The 17,858-nt window shown below is 42.2% G+C and overlaps 1 protein-coding gene across 6 annotated transcripts in view; it reads right to left on the reverse strand.

Moving 5' to 3' along the window:
* Positions 1 to 17,402, reverse strand: part of PPP4R1 (protein phosphatase 4 regulatory subunit 1) — a 61,277-nt gene extending 43,875 nt beyond the window's left edge. For 2 of the 6 annotated variants that reach the window (XM_038543861.1, XM_038543860.1), the window contains exons 1-2: positions 17,294 to 17,402; positions 17,056 to 17,100 (exon numbers count right to left, since the gene is read on the reverse strand). In XM_038543861.1, the coding sequence (XP_038399789.1) occupies positions 17,056 to 17,100; positions 17,294 to 17,300 (52 nt within the window). In that variant the 5' untranslated portion in view covers positions 17,301 to 17,402. Of the gene's footprint in view, positions 1 to 14,841; positions 14,984 to 16,239; positions 16,645 to 17,055; positions 17,101 to 17,293 lie in introns of those variants that run through there. The other 4 variants (XM_038543865.1, XM_038543863.1, XM_038543862.1 and 1 more) reach the window with 3 other exon arrangements.
* Between the last annotated feature and the right edge of the window lie 456 nt (positions 17,403 to 17,858).

Here is a 17,858-nt window from a genome sequence, read left to right on the forward strand (position 1 = left end):
CCAACTATAGCCTATCGACCAGAGACATAGTTTTAAGCCAAAATTTCAACCAAAGTTTGAAAATAATTTTTTTTTAAAAAAGATTGAACATGAAACTGTAAGCCTAAGAAAGCTAGAGTGGTGCTATTATCACTAGACAAAACAGACAAGAACAGGGACTATTACAGCAGATGAAGGGAGACATTTTATGCCTCCATACCTAAGCTGAGTGCTTTCTTTCTGGAGAACTAACTTAGGTTTATGGATTCTTGGACACTATGGCAGTAATAGTTCTTTAGGGTTTCACAGCCTTAAAAGCCTAGACTCTTCCACTGACGAAGTAAAAAAAAAAAAAAAAAGTCATGTCATCCCTTCATGTTGTCTGAAATTTCAAATTAACCAAAAAGCATATAAAAACAGTGATCACTCTAGGGGCACCTGGGTGGCTCAGTCAGTTAAGCATCTGCCTTCGGCTGAAGTCATAATCCCAGGGTTCTGGGATCCCCACATCAGCTCCCTGCTCAGTGGGAAGACTGCTTCTCCCCACCCTCTGCCCTTTCCCTTGCTTGTGCTCTCTCCCTTTCTCTCAAATAAATAAAATCTTAAAAACAAACAAACAAACAAAAAACAATGATCACTCTGAAATATTTTTTCAAATTATCTGACCTCCTCAAATTCCCATACTTCCTCTTCCCCAGTAAATTTACTGTCTTAGCTGAAGGGTAACCAGGATGGAGTGAAAAAAATGAAGAGGACTTGCAAGCTCTATGTAAGAGACAGAATTCCAATAAATATTTAAGTAGCCAATCTTCATTTTTAAAAACCTCATATTTAATTATAAAATAAAAGCTTCCACAAAAAAGCTGTATGATATCTTTAAAAAATTTAAGTTTTTAACTTTTAATTGCTGTATAGTTAACATACCATATTAGTGTTATATTAGTTTCAGGTGTACAATGTAGTGATTCAACAATTCTATACGTTACTCAGTACTCATCATCATAAGCGTACTCTTTAATCTTTTAATCAAAACTTGTGGGTTTTAGTGAATTCTAATAGACTAGAATCCTAATAGAATTCCTAATAGGAACAGAAACCTAAAGTACAAATTGAAGCCTTATATTTAAGGCTTAGTCCATCATATCTCAAAGGTCCAAGACATATATTAGACTCAACAGATCCTTCTAATTCCAAGTCATAAGCAAATGCACAATACAAAGAGATCAAGAAAAAAAAAAGAGAAAGTGACAAGAGAAAACGACATTTCTCTCTAACTTATAAAACAGAATACTTCCCTTTGTATAAAGCTAACAGATCATATAAGAAGAGAAAAAATATCCTAACAGTTCAGGATGTATCCTCTACCTACTTTTAGCTCCTTGCACCAGCACCAAGAGGAATCCAAAGTAACAGAAAACAATGACCCAATTTTCAGCTGTTTTAAACTTAAGGAAAATGTAAAAGTTTACAAGCTGGACCCATGTGGAGTCTTGGTGATGATTAGTTTAACGCCTACACAGTCACAGCAAAAGTGGTATGAAAAGGGCAGAGGCTCTTCAAAGTAAGACAGATCTGGGTTCAAACCTCATGTTTTGCTACTCATGAACTATTTATGTTAACTTATACAAATACCTAATTAATTTGTCTGCTTCCTCATCTATAAAACACCGTAAGACTTCAATAAAGCTATCAAGACTTCTAACACACATTCTAAGATAATGTCTATAAAGTCTTGAATATGGTATCAAGCTAATAAGTGTTGCCTCCCCTCTGCATTTAGGTCTGTTTCTAGATACAGAGAAATCTCAATGTGGTTTCCATGTGTTTTTTACATTTCAACCAGTAAGTAGGACAGCACATCTGTGAGTTCCAAGTTCTCAACAAAGAACACAGATATAAACACTAGACAAAAAGTGCATGCATGTAAGTATATATGTGCAGATATGTATACATATAGACATATATACTAAAAAAAGATACACAGTATAAGAATACAAAATACACTGTTAACTATTACATGCTGTTAGTTACTATATGTCTAAATCTCCCCTGGTGAGTACAAAAAGGCTTCAAAAAGTCAAGCAATTCTTGGAAGATACACTGGAGTTGCCAAGCAGGACAGAGGGCAGAAAGAGGGCATTCCAAGCACAGAGATGAGGAAGTAAAGGCAAACCATGGCATGTCTGGAAAACTGCCCAAGGACTATGTAGTACAGGTAGGGCACGGGGTTCCTACAGAAGCAAAGTAGGAAGAATAGGGGAATATGGCCAAGCAAAAATCAACCTAGCCTTCTAATTTTTAAAAGTAACATTATTACATTTTGTAATATCCTCTTACTTGGCTAGAGAAATCACAATGCCACCCTGTAATTAGGATTGGCATACGAATACTAAGCAACGACTTAAATTTAATAGCAGTTACCTCTTTAGGGCAACACACAATTCTGGGCAGCATATACATTTATTCAACTGTGCTACACTAAGGCTTTATTAAAATTCTTGATTATTAATTAAAGCCATCATTTTTTTAAAGTTGTGCAAGAAGCAAAGATCATGATGTCTTTTCCAAGTCAAAAGACCTTTTGCTTTTACACAGCATTCTAAGAGAACCCCACGTGTCACATTACTCCTTTTCCGATTATATGACACTCTTAGTTGCTAGAGCAGAGGAGGAGGGGAGTAGGGAAGCCTTAGTCCCCTTCGAGAGTACAACATCCTAATTCAGTGGAGACAATCCTGGTTGTACCTGCATCACTACCGCAAGTAAGCCTCTTTTCTATTCCTTGTTAACAATGTTCAGACACTACAAATTCATGCTAATTTCATGCTCATTCAGTACGAATTTGGAATCTAGGATTCTTAAATCTTAAATTCTCTCAGATGTTCCAAATCTCTAAGTTCCCAGAACTAGCTTCAAAAAATCAACTCCCTTTCCTGCCTTACCATCATAACTGTATCTGATGAACTCGATATCACCAAGTCAGAGGGAAACAGTGCCAGCAACCAGAAGAACAAAAGCAGAGGAGGCCAGTCTGGGTAGTGCTCCTGACTGCCATTCTACTCTTGACTGCAGATGATTAAGAGCATGAGAAGATAAAGCAGTGCTTCAGCTGTCCTGGTACGCATCTCACAATGCAGAGGTAGTTCCCTCTGCAGCCTTCACCTCCTCCTCAAGATAAGCAATCTGTCCTATTTCTCCTTCACTCTTGTGATTCTCCTCTTAAGGATTTGCCCAAATCAGGCAGCCCTTCTTAGATCTGTTATGTCTTCGCCACAGCACTCGAGAAGGCTGACTTCCCTGATCTCAACATCCTTCCCTTAAATTCTCTTTTCTTGGGTTCTTTGGAAGTACACAATCCTGAGTATTTTCTTACTTCTCTGGACTATTATTTTTTTCTGATTGTTTTACGTAGTTTCCTTCTACTTTTGTCCTCACCATTAAAAAAAAAAAGATTTTATTTATTTATTCTTGAGAGACACAGAGAGGCAGAGACATAGGCAAAGGGAGAAGTAGGTCCCTCCAGGGAGCCTGATGCAGGACTCGAGATCACGGCCTGAGCCAAAGGCAGACAGACATTCAACCACTGAGCACCCAGGTGCCTCTTGTCCTCACATTTTACACACACACACACTCTCTCTCTCACACACCCCCGCCCCCGCCTTCAAAATGCATGGCTTCAACTATCACTTATAATGCAAATAATCTCCAAAATTCTCCCATCCTGATCCCCAGATCCATACTTGCAGGTATTTCATAGAATCTCTACCTCAATGTCACATTTGTTCTAAAAAGTAAACTGTCCAAACTGATCTTATAAGACCCAGCTCTTCCTCAGGACTTTCTCCGTGTCCTTGAGTTCTCAAACATGAAGTTTTCAGTTACCTTCCTAAGGTACCTTTCTGGCTCCCATTATCTAATCAGTTGCTAAGAACCATAAATTCTACTTTTATAAAGTATTCTGTATTCCCACCTCTCAGTTCCTGACACCCTAATTCAGCGGCTCTGACATCTTTTGTTGACAGAAAACCAGGGCACTTGAATCCTACAAGGTACACAAAGATTTTTCCTGGGAATAAATACGATGGATGACTTTAAGGAATATTCCATACCCCAAATTTCTGGAATATTCTTATCACAAAAATGTGTGGAGGGGCTTGGATCCTAAGGCTTTCTCTTTGAAAATCTCTAGCCTCTCACAGGACAAGTAAAGACCTCTCAGGTCCAAGGCCACCATGTTACATTGCCCTAAAGCTGGAAAAACCTCCACTGTCAGACAAATGGACTCGTTGAGATACTAAAGTGTTAAGATATCAGATCACCTCTCTACTGTAACAAGTACTTACACAAGTCAGATATTGATATTTTTCAATTCTTTGCTTTTAAAAAATTTGAAAGGCTGATAGCATATTATAAATGTTTTTTAAAAATTTAGCATATAAGTTGGAAGAAGTTCAAGGAAATTAATGGTGCTGTTGACAAAACCCTTTCCATCAACTTATGTTAACAAAATATCTCAGTGTACACAAGTCTTAAAATAAAAGGTAAAAATTGATGATAAATATTGTTTCCTGGCAATAAACTATACTCATCCATGAATACGCTTTTTAAAAAGCCCCATCCCTGGGGTGCCTGGATGGCTCCGTCGGTTAAGTGGCTGATTTTGGCTCAGATCATGATTTCAGGGTCCTGGGAGGAGTCCTGCTTCAGGCTCCCCACTAAGCAGGGGAATCTGCTTTTTTCCTCTCCCTCTCCCTCTGTCCTTCTGTCCCTCCCCCCAGCTTGAGTGGGTATCAAAGTGCTATGCTATACAGTTTTAACTTGCAAAACTTTTGTAACAGTTACATTTATAAGGTTTAAAAAAGAACTGTAAATTTAAAAATGCATGAGAGAGTTTTTGAAACTCTTTTAGGAAGCATACAGTAATTGTGTTTGAAGTCCACTGCCCTCAATTTCGTCTCCCCGCATTCTAACGCAGTTTACACATCACAACCACCTTCATCTTCCTAAAGTCCTACTCTGTTCAATACACTCCCTGCCCTTCCTTCCTGCTCTCCCCCATCCCCAAACTCCCAAGCAGCCTGGATTTAGGGACAACTTTCTCATGCTGTAATTCAAGGGACTACATGATCTGGGGCAGCCTCTTTCCTTCTCTTGCATACAGCCCATACAGGGGCCCATTTCCCGTCACAGTTCCCACAACTCTCATGTCATATGTGATTATAGTTGCCCCATTTCTGCCCTTTTACCCTCATCTCAGTTTAAATTTACCTATTTAACATACCATCCAGGAAGCATTTCCTATTCTTTCCCATTAAGATCTCTTCCTCTTAGACATAGACATGGCCAACAAGCACATGAGAAAATGCTCCGCATCACTTGCCATCAGGGAAATACAAATCAAAACCACAATGAGATATCACCTCACACCAGTGAGAATGGGGAAAATTAACAAGGCAGGAAACCACAAATGTTGGAGAGGATGCAGAGAAAAGGGAACCCTCTTGCACTGTTGGTGGGAATGTGAACTGGTGCAGCCACTCTGGAAAACTGTGTGGAGGTTCCTCAAAGAGTTAAAAATAGACCTGCCCTACGACCCAGCAACTGCATTGCTGGGGATTTACCCCAAAGATACAGATGCAATGAAATGCCAGGACACCTGCACCCCGATGTTCATAGCAGCAATGTCCACAATAGCCAAACTGTGGAAGGAGCCTCGGTGTCCAACGAAAGATGAATGGATAAAGAAGATGTGGTTTATGTATACAATGGAATATTACTCAGCCATTAGAAACGACAAATACCCACCATTTGCTTTGACGTGGATGGAACTGGAGGGTATTATGCTGAGTGAAATAAGTCAATCGGAGGAGGACAAACATTATATGGTCTCATTCATTTGGGGAATATAAAAAATAGTGAAAGGGAATAAAGGGGAAAGGAGAAAAAATGAGTGGGAAATATCAGAAAGGGAGACAGAACATGAGACTCCTAACTCTGGGAAACGATCTAGGGGTGGTGGAAGGGGAGATGGGCGGGGGCTGGGAGTGACTGGGTGACGGGCACTGAGGGGGGGCTTGATGGGATGAGCACTGGGTGTTATTCTATATGTTGGTAAATTGAACACCAATAAAAAATAAATTTATTAAAAAAAAAAAAAAAGATCTCTTCCTGCTTTGAATTCCCCAGGCTAGGTGCCCTAGCTTTTGTTCTGCCTGTAATAGCAGTGTTGGAGTTGTTTTTTCTTCTTTCATTTTCTTCAGCCCTCCCCAAACATAGATAAATTCTCTGAAGGCAATATGGTCTTGTTAATCTTTATATTACCTAAAAAAGAGTCTAATGCTTCTCTGGAATAACACACATTCATTAACATTTGTTAGTGAAAGCCCACAGGGATCCTGGAGGGGAGTAGGATACTTCATCCTCAGCTCAGATAGAGTCAAGCTCATTAGCATTTTAATGAATCTGAGGAGTACCAAACCAAAGAGGAGTGGTTAATTTGTAGGACCTAACTTTCACCAAGCTTGATCACAATACAACATCCTTCTATTAGCTATATAGTCTCTAATAATAGCCTCTAAAACTGAAAAAAGCAGACAATGTATCCTCACTCTTCTCTTTCAATTTTTCCTTTGATACAAGTTAGACCACAATAAAACTTGCCAAATTTTGTTTCCCAATTCTTTACATTCTTTTTAAAAATGAAAACAAGATGTACTTTGGAGATTTAATCACTTTTATAAGACTTACCTATCTTAAGGTAAAGTCTTTAAGATAATGTTTTAACAAATAAACCTACAAATGAATAAGGAGGAAGGGGAAGCTCTTCTGTAAAGCAGACTGGCAGCCAGTAAATGTAAATTGATTCAAGTAAGAACCTTGGACATATTCTAACACTAATGTGTAAGTTTGTTTGGGAATGGGATATTTCCCCAGTGCCAAACTATTCCCCTTTCTAATTACAAAATAACAGAATCTTTAAGTGGAGAAACCTTGCACATATCACCTTAACCAAGTGGTTAAAATTACCACCACCAATAATGGACAACTGACATCAGGTGCCTCCTGAGATGAAGCACTGAGAAAAATCACAGTACTGCTTATCTATAGTATTCTTGGGGGGCGGGGGGAGGGGGGGGAAGCACACAACCTGAATCAAATTATAAGGAAACATAAAACCAAATTGATTCTTCAAAAATATCAATATCATGAAAGACAAAGCCTTTTCATGAGGCATTATAACTACATGCAATGCTGAAGCCTAGACTGGCAAGATGGTCACCATAAAAAACATTATCAAACAACTGATGAAATTTGAAAATGGACTACTTATTATATATTTGAATTGTATCAGTGTTACATTTCCTGAATCTGATTGCTGATTATGAGGGAATGGCCTTGCTCTTAGGAGACCCAGGCTAAAGGGCCTGACTCCTACAGCTTATTCTCAAAAGACAAAATTAAGAACAATGTATATGTTACATTATGTATGTGTATATATAAGTGTATAGAGGAAAATAGACCAAAGTGGCAAAATGTTAACAGTAACAATGTAGGTGAAGAGATTTTGGAATTAACTATAACACCTGTGTAACTTCTGCATGGGTCTGAAATTTTAAAAATTCATTTAATTCAACTTTTTAATTCAACTTTTTGTATTTGAAAATAAATTATAATTATTATTTGACTGCAAGTAAGGTTTTATGGTCATATTTAGCTTGGCCAGAAAAACCAAGATTCACTTTAGCATGTGCTGAAGGTCCACTATGTGATGGGCACTCTGCTTTAGATAAAGAATAAAAATGTAACAGACCTTGGACTTTACAGTGCAGGAACAACAAATTATGGCCAGCAGGTTAAACTGGCCCCTAGTCTGTTTTTGCAGAGTTTATTGGCAGAGAGCTATGCTCATTCATTTCTGTATTGTCTATGGCTGCTCCTACAATGGCAGACAAGAATAGCTGCAACAGAGACCATATGCCCCCCAAAACCTAAAATATTTAATTAGTCTGGTCTTTTACTGAAACTTTCCAATCCTGGTCTAGTAATACAGCAGAAATGCAATTAAGCCACTGCTTGGGGAAAAAAATAAAGACAAAACAAATTTGAAGGACTGTATAACTTAGTCCTTATGAATATAGCCTCAAGCAACAGGTATGCTGTTTCAATTTGTACTTTGTGACACTATGTTCATCAGATATCTTTAACTATAAACATGAAAAGCTTACTAAATCCTTACTGATACGTATAAAGTCATCCTATAGCATGTTTAATCTCCTCATTGAAGCCAGAGTAATTTCCTAAAGTTCACTCTATGTGAATATTCTAAAAGGATTTCCCTAAAGTATACTTAAGATTAAAAGAGGCAACAGTGTGTTTATCCACTGTCAAATTAGTTACCAAGACCATGCTTCCTAAACAGTATTTGCCTGAGAAGCATACAGCATACCAAAGCCCTTGTAAGTGTGGATGGCCTATACATTATAGATGTGATGTTCGTTCACTTAAGTAGACAATTTCCTTACAGTCTTATTAACCCAATTACTTTGGTAAGTAATCCTTCCTTCCATAGGTAATCCAGGTATAAAATTAGAGCTAATCCAGGTCCAAATTACCACCAATCTCTAATATTCTAATAAATGAAGTCCTGAATTTATTTGAAGTTACTTCTACCAAAAACTAAGTTGATAGATTTAAATGTAAAAATGGCTTATATATCAAAACCTGACTTTGACTATAAATTAAAAGTAGTATAATAAGTTTAAATATAAATTCAGATTTTGGAATGACCACTTGGATTAGCTAGTGACAGGAGTAGATCTCATCAACGTTCTTACCCACTTTTACTACGACGACTGGCTCTCTCTTGTACATGAGTGTCTTAAAACACAAAAGGTATGTATTTTGCTTTTAACATTTCCATGACAGGAGCAACTTAGGACAAAAATTATTTTATCCATCAAATACTTAAGAGCATGTTACTACCTTTATATCTTCCAGAACCTTTAGGAGGTTAATGACCTAAGTGATAAATTAAGGACGTCAAGTTGGAAGACAGTAAGAATACAGTAGTAAAAGGTAATAAAGTAGAAAGATTGCGCCATAGAAGTTCATTAACCTAACACTTTCAAGTTAGGTGACTGAGCAAATTATTTAACCATCAGATGAACCTCATTGGATACCACTTTTGTAACTTTATGGTTACCACAGACCTCACGGGAATACTATAAGGTTATAGCACAATGCCCAACAGACAATAAATGGTAATTAGAAAAAATAAAATCCAGAAAAAATTTTCCCACCTCCCTTTTGCAGCTGAAGAGCTAGGTTACATGATATCTAGGAAAATAATATCAAAACCTACAAGATCTGAATCATATTCTAGCCTCTGTCACCTTGCCACCCTTATCTAGGAGACCTGGGGCCTAAACTTTCTTCTGCTTAAAGAACAAATATATAATCTGCCCTCTAACTCTTGGTTTCCTTTTCTTTTTTCTTTTCTTTTTTCTTTTTCCTTCCTTCCTTCCTTCTTAAAGATTTTATTTGTTTATTCATGAGAGACACAGAGACAGAGAGAGGCAGAGACACAGGCAGAGGGAGAAGCAGGCTCCATGCAGGGAGCCCGACGTGGAACTCAATCCTGGGTCTCCAGGATCACATCCTGGGCCAAAGGCAGCGTTAAACCGCTGAGCCACCCAGGCTGCCCTAACTACTCTTGGTTTCTATAATTCTGGGATCACTGGCTCATTAGAGGTACAGCACAACTCAGATTTTTAAAGTTTATGTCATCTTCCAGATAGGGCAAACCAATTTAAAATATAAAATTCAACTTTTGTTGACCAGTATTCTTTCGCTACCATAAAGGCTGGCCAAAAGGGTGAAATGTGCTTTGCTTGATAAAAATAAACAAGATGTTACTTCTCTTAATCTGGTGATCAATATGAAAGTGAATTTAGTAATTATCAAATGTGCTTTATTGCAGTAGAACCAGCAAGGCAAACGTCTAAAGAATTTGGGATGCCTGGGTGGCTCAGCGGTTGAACGACTGCCTTCAGCTCAGGGCGTGATTCTGGGGTCCTGGTATCTAGTCCCGCATCAGGCTCCCTGCATGGAGCCTGTTTCTCCCTCTGCCTATGTCTCTGCCTCTCTTTCTGTGTCTCTCATGAATAAATAAATAAAATCTTTTTTAAAAATGTCTGAAGAATTTAATCATTTAGGGGTGTATGAGTGGCTTAGTCGCCTGAGGGTCCAACTCTTGATTTCAACTCAGGTCATGATCTCAGGGTCCTGAGATGTAGCCCCATGTCCAGCTCTGTTATGGAGGTGCAGACTGCTTGGGACTCTTTCTTTCCCTCTCCCTCTGCCCCTCACCCCCACAAGCTCTCTCTCAAATAAATCTTTAAAAAACAAAAAAAGAATTTAATCATTCAAGCTTTCATTATTTACTATACCTTATTTACATAATTTACCACACCCTTTTGCTCATAGATTAGAGCATCACATCACACTTCAATACATGCCCTGTGAAATATAGTTAAAATGACACCTAGGATGTCTTTAAAGTAGCTACCTCCTCTCTTCTCCCCAAAAAAGCCCAGACGTTAGAGGGGGATAAATGAAAGTTGAAGCTAAGTAGTCAGTATATGATGACTCATCTGCTGTGTAGGTTTGAAATTTTCCATTAAAAAAATTAACAATATTGGGGCACTTGGGTGGCTCAGTGGCTGAGCATGTGTTTCCGGCTCAGGTCGTGATCCCAGGGTCCTAGGACTGAGTCCTGCATTGGGCTCCCTGCAGGAAGCCTGCTTCTCCCTCTGCCTGTGTCTCTACCTGTCTCTCATGAACAATAAAAATCTTAAAAAAAAAAAAAATTTTTTTTAAATCTATGTAATTCATCATATTAAAAAAAAAAAAACTAAAAAAAACCATTGATGCAGAAAAAGAGGGCACTTGGGTGGCTCAGTCAATTAAGCATCTGTCTTTGACTCAGGTCATGATCCCAGGGTCCTGGGATCGAGCTCTGCATCGGGCTCCCTGGTCAGTGGGGAGTCAGCTTCTCCAACTCTACTCCTCCCCCTTGCTCATGCTTTCTCTTAAATAAAGTCTTTAAAAAAAAGTGATAAAATCCAACATCCCCTCCTAATTGCAAAAAAGCTCTCAGTAAACTCAGGGAAGTTTCTCAACATGATAAAAGGGCATTTGTGAAAAAATAACAAACTGAACCTCAAAATTCAAAACTTCTCCTCAAAATACACTTTTAAGACAACAATAAGACAAGTCACAGACTAGAAAATAATATTTACAAATCACATACCTGAAAAAGGACTTGTGCCTGGAATATATAAAGAACTCTCAAAACTTAAGAAAGCAATCCAATGAAGGAATGGGCAAAGATTTGAACAGACACTTTGTCAAAGATTGTAGATGGCAAATGAGCACAAGAAAACATGAGCATTATTAGTCATTAGGGAAATGCACATTCAAACTACAAAAAACAAAAATCAACCCACCATACATACTTAATAGGATGGCTAAAATGAAGGCCACCCACACCAAACACTGACAAAGGTGTAGAGCACCTGGAACTCTCTCACACTGCTGGTGGGAGAGTAAAATGGTACAACCACTTTGGAAAACAGTTTGGCAATTCCTTAAAAAGGGAGACAGCCATTCCACTCCTAGGTACATACCCAAGAGAAAGAACATATGTGTCCACACAAAGACTTGTACAGGAATGGTCACCACGGCTTTATTTGTAATAGCCAAAACCTGGAATCATTCCAAAAGTCTGTCAACATTTTAAAGACAGAGAACAGCTGAGAAAAGTGCAGTACCTTGCTCAAGATAATAAGTGAATAAACAGCACGGGCCAGAATCAGAATGTAGGCCTAATGTTTACAAAACCAAGTGCTATTTCCTCTGCACAGAACTCTACTGGAATTGGTGCCTGGGTGGCTCAGTCGGTTGAGCCTGCCTTCAGCTCAGGGTCCTGAGATCCACTGGCATCAAGCTCCCTGCTCAGAGGGGAGTCAACTTCTGCTTCTCCCTCTCCTTGTTTGTGTGTGCACTCCCTCAATAAATTTTTTTAAAAGGAAACTATACTGAGATATATTCCAGAATTACAGTATGATAAATGCTCAAACACCAACCTGACATCAAGCAGGCCAGAGAACAAGTCTGCTCCCAAGTCTGTGGGTGGGGGGGTAGGGGGGTGGCGGAGGCGGGGGGGGGGGGGGGGGGGGGGGTGTGGTGGTATAAAGAACTAAGAACACTTGACCTAACAGGAGGATCAAAGGATGGATCTGGAGAAAAGGTGGGCCTTAAGTGACCTGCTGGCTGAAAGTCCAGTGCAAGCCCTTTAACCTCCTTAGCCCAAATCCCATAGGTGTGCCACATCCTCCTCCTCCCAAAACATTATTTTCAGATCCAAGTTAAATGCGGAGTAACACTTTATTTTTATTTTTAAAGATTTTATTTATTTATTCATGAGAGACAGAGGGTGGGGGAGAGGGAGAGGCAGAGACACAGGCAGAGGGAGAAGCAGGCTCCATGCAGGGAGCCTGATGTGGGACTCAATCCAGGGTCTCCAACATCACGCCCTGGGTCAAAGGCAGGCGCTAAACCACTGAGCCACCCAGGGATCCCCGCAGAATAACACTTTAATTCTAGTCTAGGGACGGCCCACCCTATCGTGTAGCTGATGACAAAAAGTTCTTTGCTATCAAGAGAGAAAAATTCCAAATTCCCAAATAGAAGGCAAACAGAAGAGTGAATAGTTTAAAATATAAATTCTCTGTTTTGATGAGAGGAAGAACTGAGGCAAAAGGACCAGAAATCTTAAACTACTTACCAAACAAATGTGGTAGACTAATGAACTTTACCTAGCAAAGGCTATTTGTCTTTCATAGGCGTAAAGAGCAAACAAAAACCTATGCTTTTTTTTTTAAAGTCATGCAACTACAAGCCCAGGCAGCTGACATGCATATTTACAAAGGGTTTTCCCTTTTCTTTAAAAAAAGAAAAAAAAAAAAAAAGTCTGATTCTATACACATGGGGTACCACTAAAACCATTTTTAAGCATGCTTTTCTAGGATAATAATTATATTATCTCTAAATAAAGATTACTCCTGTCCAGTCTTGTTGGTAACAATCAAAATATGCTATCAAGTCTCATGACTCACTCTTCCAAATCCCCATTGAATAACACTTCTAAATATCATGACTTTCAAGGGCACCTTCCTATAGTTTTTTAATTGATTCCCTGGCCACTACTACACACAGCCCCAGTTTTTTTTACTCCTTACTTCCCTTAGGTGGCAAGAACTTTAAGAATCTTATCAAAACTAATTTTCAAAAGTAGTCAGAGGGCCCAGAGACTCTTTGAAAGTAGTACAGTCCAGGCAGTTATTATACCAAATTAGTTCTGGATCCACCCTTAATTCACTCATCCAACAGTTCCCTCAAACCTGAAAAACATTATAGTGTGAAAGATTTCCAAAACTTCTTCACATATAAACAATTCTGTGTATGGCATATGCCATGATACAGTTCCAAAAGCTCTTCAACATCATGCTAGTTACAGCTCAAAGAAAAATTAACATAAAGACTAAATAAGTTATATTACACCCAAGCTTCATTCAAATGACCTCTTGGTTAAATTAAACCATATGCAGCATGCTAGGTTAATCCTCGAGGTTATCCTAAGCGTGGGCTCAAGCAAATTGCCTATACAACAGGCTTGGGCTGTTCAACGTTGTAAACTGAGCAATTTAAGACAAGACAGTATTTCAAATACAATATTTAGAATCAGGAGGTTTAGCTTAAAATTCTGGCTGGTAGTTAAGGAGTTTCATTTCGTAAGAAAATAATTTAGTCCCTTGCACATCAGTTGACTTATTAATATCAGAATACTACAGCCTACATCTCACAGGCATGCTGTGAAGAATAATCTGTGTAAAAGTCCTAGCTCCCCTATTTTAGAAATGTAGCAATTGACATATAAATCAAAACTGTATCTCTGGAAAACTGACAATAGAAATTTAAAATCTCTCGCCCTGAAAGTCTGTGATTTTGCATTGCCTCCCATGATTCAGGAAACAGAAAGTGTTTTCCCAACTCTGAAGTCACTCTGCTGAAATACTCGAATGAGTGTCACTGGCTTGCTTTCACTTTGAAATTCAAAGTATGCTTCATGACACCGTATGTAGAGTATCACTTTTAACCTAGAACAACCTTAATAGCACCTAATCATTTCCTTTACTTACCTTCATGATGTTCTGCTAGTACATACAATGCACCACTTTTCACATACTAGGATTTTGCTTCTTTTTCTCAAGGGTATCAGCCAAGTCAGTCTTTGACCAACCCTTCTCCCAGTCTACCCACTTTTCTATGGGCTCTGTACAGAGACTTTGGGACGTAAGAGAAACCAAAACAAAAGACCTCGGACTTATCAAGGCTTGGCAATGCCTCCCCCTACCACTGTTCAAGATCCAAACCCCACCCAGATCCCCTTCTAGCCTCCACAGCTGCAGATCACCTGTACATTTTCTCTCTTCTTAGTCTAGGTTCTGCTTTTAGGAAAGACAACCAAGATTCTAGAGTTCGGCAAGAACGTAATTTCTTCCCATCACGAGCACCGACTTAGACCTAGTTGGGCTGAAGCAGCAGGACCTGGTATACAGTACCCTGGAGGCGGGCCTCCATCCCAGGGTTTGCCTGAGACAGAAAATCAAGTTCATACGATACTTTCTAGTTGTAAGGGCAGCCCAAGCTTCATTCTCTCTAACATCTCTGGTCCTCTCTACCTTCTCCAGCTTCTCCAGGAGGTGACAAGCTTTCTCATTTTCTCTCCATTTCTCTTACCCTTGGCCTAGGCATCAAAGCCAGATTTCCTCCTCATTCTTTCTCCCTTCACAACAGACAGCAAGTGGTCCTTCAACTGGCCACATGTTCAAAGATCCTTTGTTCCCAAATATTCCAGGTAAAGGTAGCACCTGTAAAGACCTTAGCAACTGAAAAAAATATGCAATTATTCTAACGAAGTCTTAAATCAATTCATAAATATGCAAATAAACTATGCCTTCAGATGTGTAATGTTTTATCCTAAATTAAAACACACTAGGAACTAACAGAACCTTTAATAAGTTAATTGCAAGCATTAGCAACGTCTATAATTATATTAATTCTGTACTGTAATGTTCAACATCAGTATTTCCTCTTCTAAGCTTCCCTTCTTCACTCATAACCACCACCACTTAACAGTATTTACCAAGTACTCAGCGCTTTACGTATCTTAATTTATGTAAGGCTCTAAACAACTCTAAATAGGCAATACTTAGTATGCTTACTTACAAACGATGAAACGTGAGCATACAGAGGTTTAGGGAGTTGCAGGGGTCTGTCCAAAATGATAATAACAAAACTGGAACACAAGAGTCTGGCTCTAGAGTGTTGTCTGTTAACTACTGTTATGCTGCCTCTCATATCTTCTTCATCACACTTATATTAAAACTGCTAATAAACCACTAGAGGGCATAGATTGTGGCCGTCCTTTGCAGAGCTATATCCTCAGTACACAGAAGTCTTGCAGCTCATGAATAAATCATTGTTGAGTTCTTCACAGGTGTGCTTTCCCTTCTAGACTAGGCTTCTATAGACTCAATGAGGAAACGGGACACTAGCTCATCCTTTAAGAGTGCATGTCACAAGAAATGAAAATAAAGGAAGGGGCAAAAGTTCTTGCTGCGTGCATTCCTAAACCCCTGCTGACTGCTGTGTCTTCTATTTATAAAGTCTTGAAGCTAATCACAGAAATGAGAAGCCCCTGTTTGAGATAACGATGGGAGCCACCTTACCAACCTTAACTTTGCAAGCAATCACCAGCTGCCTTGAATGGCCTTTTCAACTCACTAGCAGGCAGACAGGTGGCCTAACATAAAGCATTAGGTGAAGTGTAGAAGCTGTCCCTCACTATGTTAGTACTGCTCCCTGTGTGAGAGAGCTTTGTACTTCACAAAAAACACCAAAAACACCAACCCAGAGTTAGCGAAAGTTAATTCTGCATATGGTTCGTTTGCTTTAAAAATACTCCTTTTAGAGAACCCTTCTGAATGGTAAATTCCCCTTACCTCACTCAAAACCTAGGAATTCGAAAATGAAGCTTAATTCGGCCAAGGGAAACCACATTACACAGCGCTAAGGCTGAACCACACAGAATTTAGAAGAGCAATTTCAGAATGCAACCATCCCTGAATTACTTACCCAGGTATTAGCCACAGTAAATCTCAGCAACGGGCAGGCTTTCCCCCTAAATACGCCACAAATTCTACCGTGGTTATCATTTCCACGCAGAACAATTTCCAAATTATCTTCGGATGCTTAGGCACACACGAAATAAACAAATTCCTTTCTAAATACCAGTTCCTTCCTGACAGTCTTCTGCAGACAACGTCAAAGTTCTTTTTTCCTCCCCTTTCCTTTTTGTTTTTTTTTTTTTTTGTCTTGTTTTGTTTTTTCAAACAAAAGATCGCCTGTTTTAAAACTTCCCTTTCTCACGGAAAAGCTGAAATCGTCCTATTTTGGGAGGTCTGGGTGCCCCGCGAACATCTGCAATAGAGCAGTAAGCTCCCCAGCGCTAGGAACTCCAGCTAAGGCCACACCTTCCAGCCTTCCCGGAATCCACGAATCACAGGGGGGGTCCGGCATCCCAACACCGCCCCGAGCTCCGGGGACTCCCGGGTGCGCCGCCCGGGCCGGCTCCCTGCGGCCGGCCGCCCGCTGACACTCGCCGGCGACTCCGCAAGGCGAAGCCCGGGCGCGGCGGCTGGGGTCCGCGGAGGCCCGCCGGGCGCCAGCGCACACGTCGGCCCGCGCCCCCGAGCTCCCCGGGCCCACACGCCGCGAGTGCCGCCGCCCGCGGGCCCAGCGCGGGTCCCTCCTGCGGCTCGCGGCCCCGCCGGCCCAGGGCCACGCCTCGCCGAGCGCCGAGCCCCGAGCGCCGAGCCCCGAGCGCAGGCCGCCGCCGCCGCCGCCGCCCGTCCTCCCGCGCCGCTCCCCGCGGGCCGCCGGCGCACTCACATCCGTCCGCGTCCTCCTGCAGGTCCTCCTGGAGCAGCGAGAGGTCTGCGCCGAGGGGAGAGAAGAAAGGCCGGTCAGCGCCCCGGGACCCGGCGCGCCGCCCCCGCCGCCCGCCCTCCCGGCCCCGCGGCGCCTCCTCCCCGCGCCGGGACCCCGCGCCGGCCGCCAGTCGGGGGGAGGCGCCGCCGCCGCCGCAGCCGCCGCCGCCGCCGCGCCCGGAGGCCAGGGGGCCACGTACCCGCCATCTTGTGGTCGCCCCCTCCTCCTCCGTCTCCCGGGGAGCCGGGGCTACATGGAGCGGCGCGAGCGGGGAGCCGGGGCGCGCGCGCGGGCGGGGCGGCGAGCAGGAGGGCCGGGCCGGCGGGGGCGCGCGCGGGCGGGGCGGCTCCGGGGCGCGGGGGGGCGGGCGCCGCGGGCCGGCCTGGCCCCGCCCCTCGCCGCCCGACCTGGCCCCGCCCCTCCCCGCCTCGCCCGGCCTGGCCCCGCCCCTCGCCGCCCCGCCCCGCCCCGCCTCGCCCGGCCGCTCTGCGCCGCTCCCGTGCGGCTCCCGGGCGGCCGCTCCTCCGCCTCCCTCGCTCCCGGCTCGGCGGCGCGCGCTCACACCCTGGGCCCGAGGCGCCCTGACGCCGAGAGCCGCCCGGGACCCTGCGGCGTGTGCCCGGAGCGCGGCCCGGGCGGGGCCTCCCGCGGCGCGGCGCGGCGCGGCCCGCTTTGTTGGGTCACCGGCCTCGCCCACCGGCCCTGCCCGGCCCTGCCCGGCCCTGCCCTGCCCGGCCCTTCCCGGCGGGCTCGCCCCCGGGGCT

Source organism: Canis lupus, chromosome 7 (assembly GCF_011100685.1).
Source record: "Canis lupus familiaris isolate Mischka breed German Shepherd chromosome 7, alternate assembly UU_Cfam_GSD_1.0, whole genome shotgun sequence".
Taxonomy (NCBI): Eukaryota; Metazoa; Chordata; class Mammalia; order Carnivora; family Canidae; genus Canis; species Canis lupus.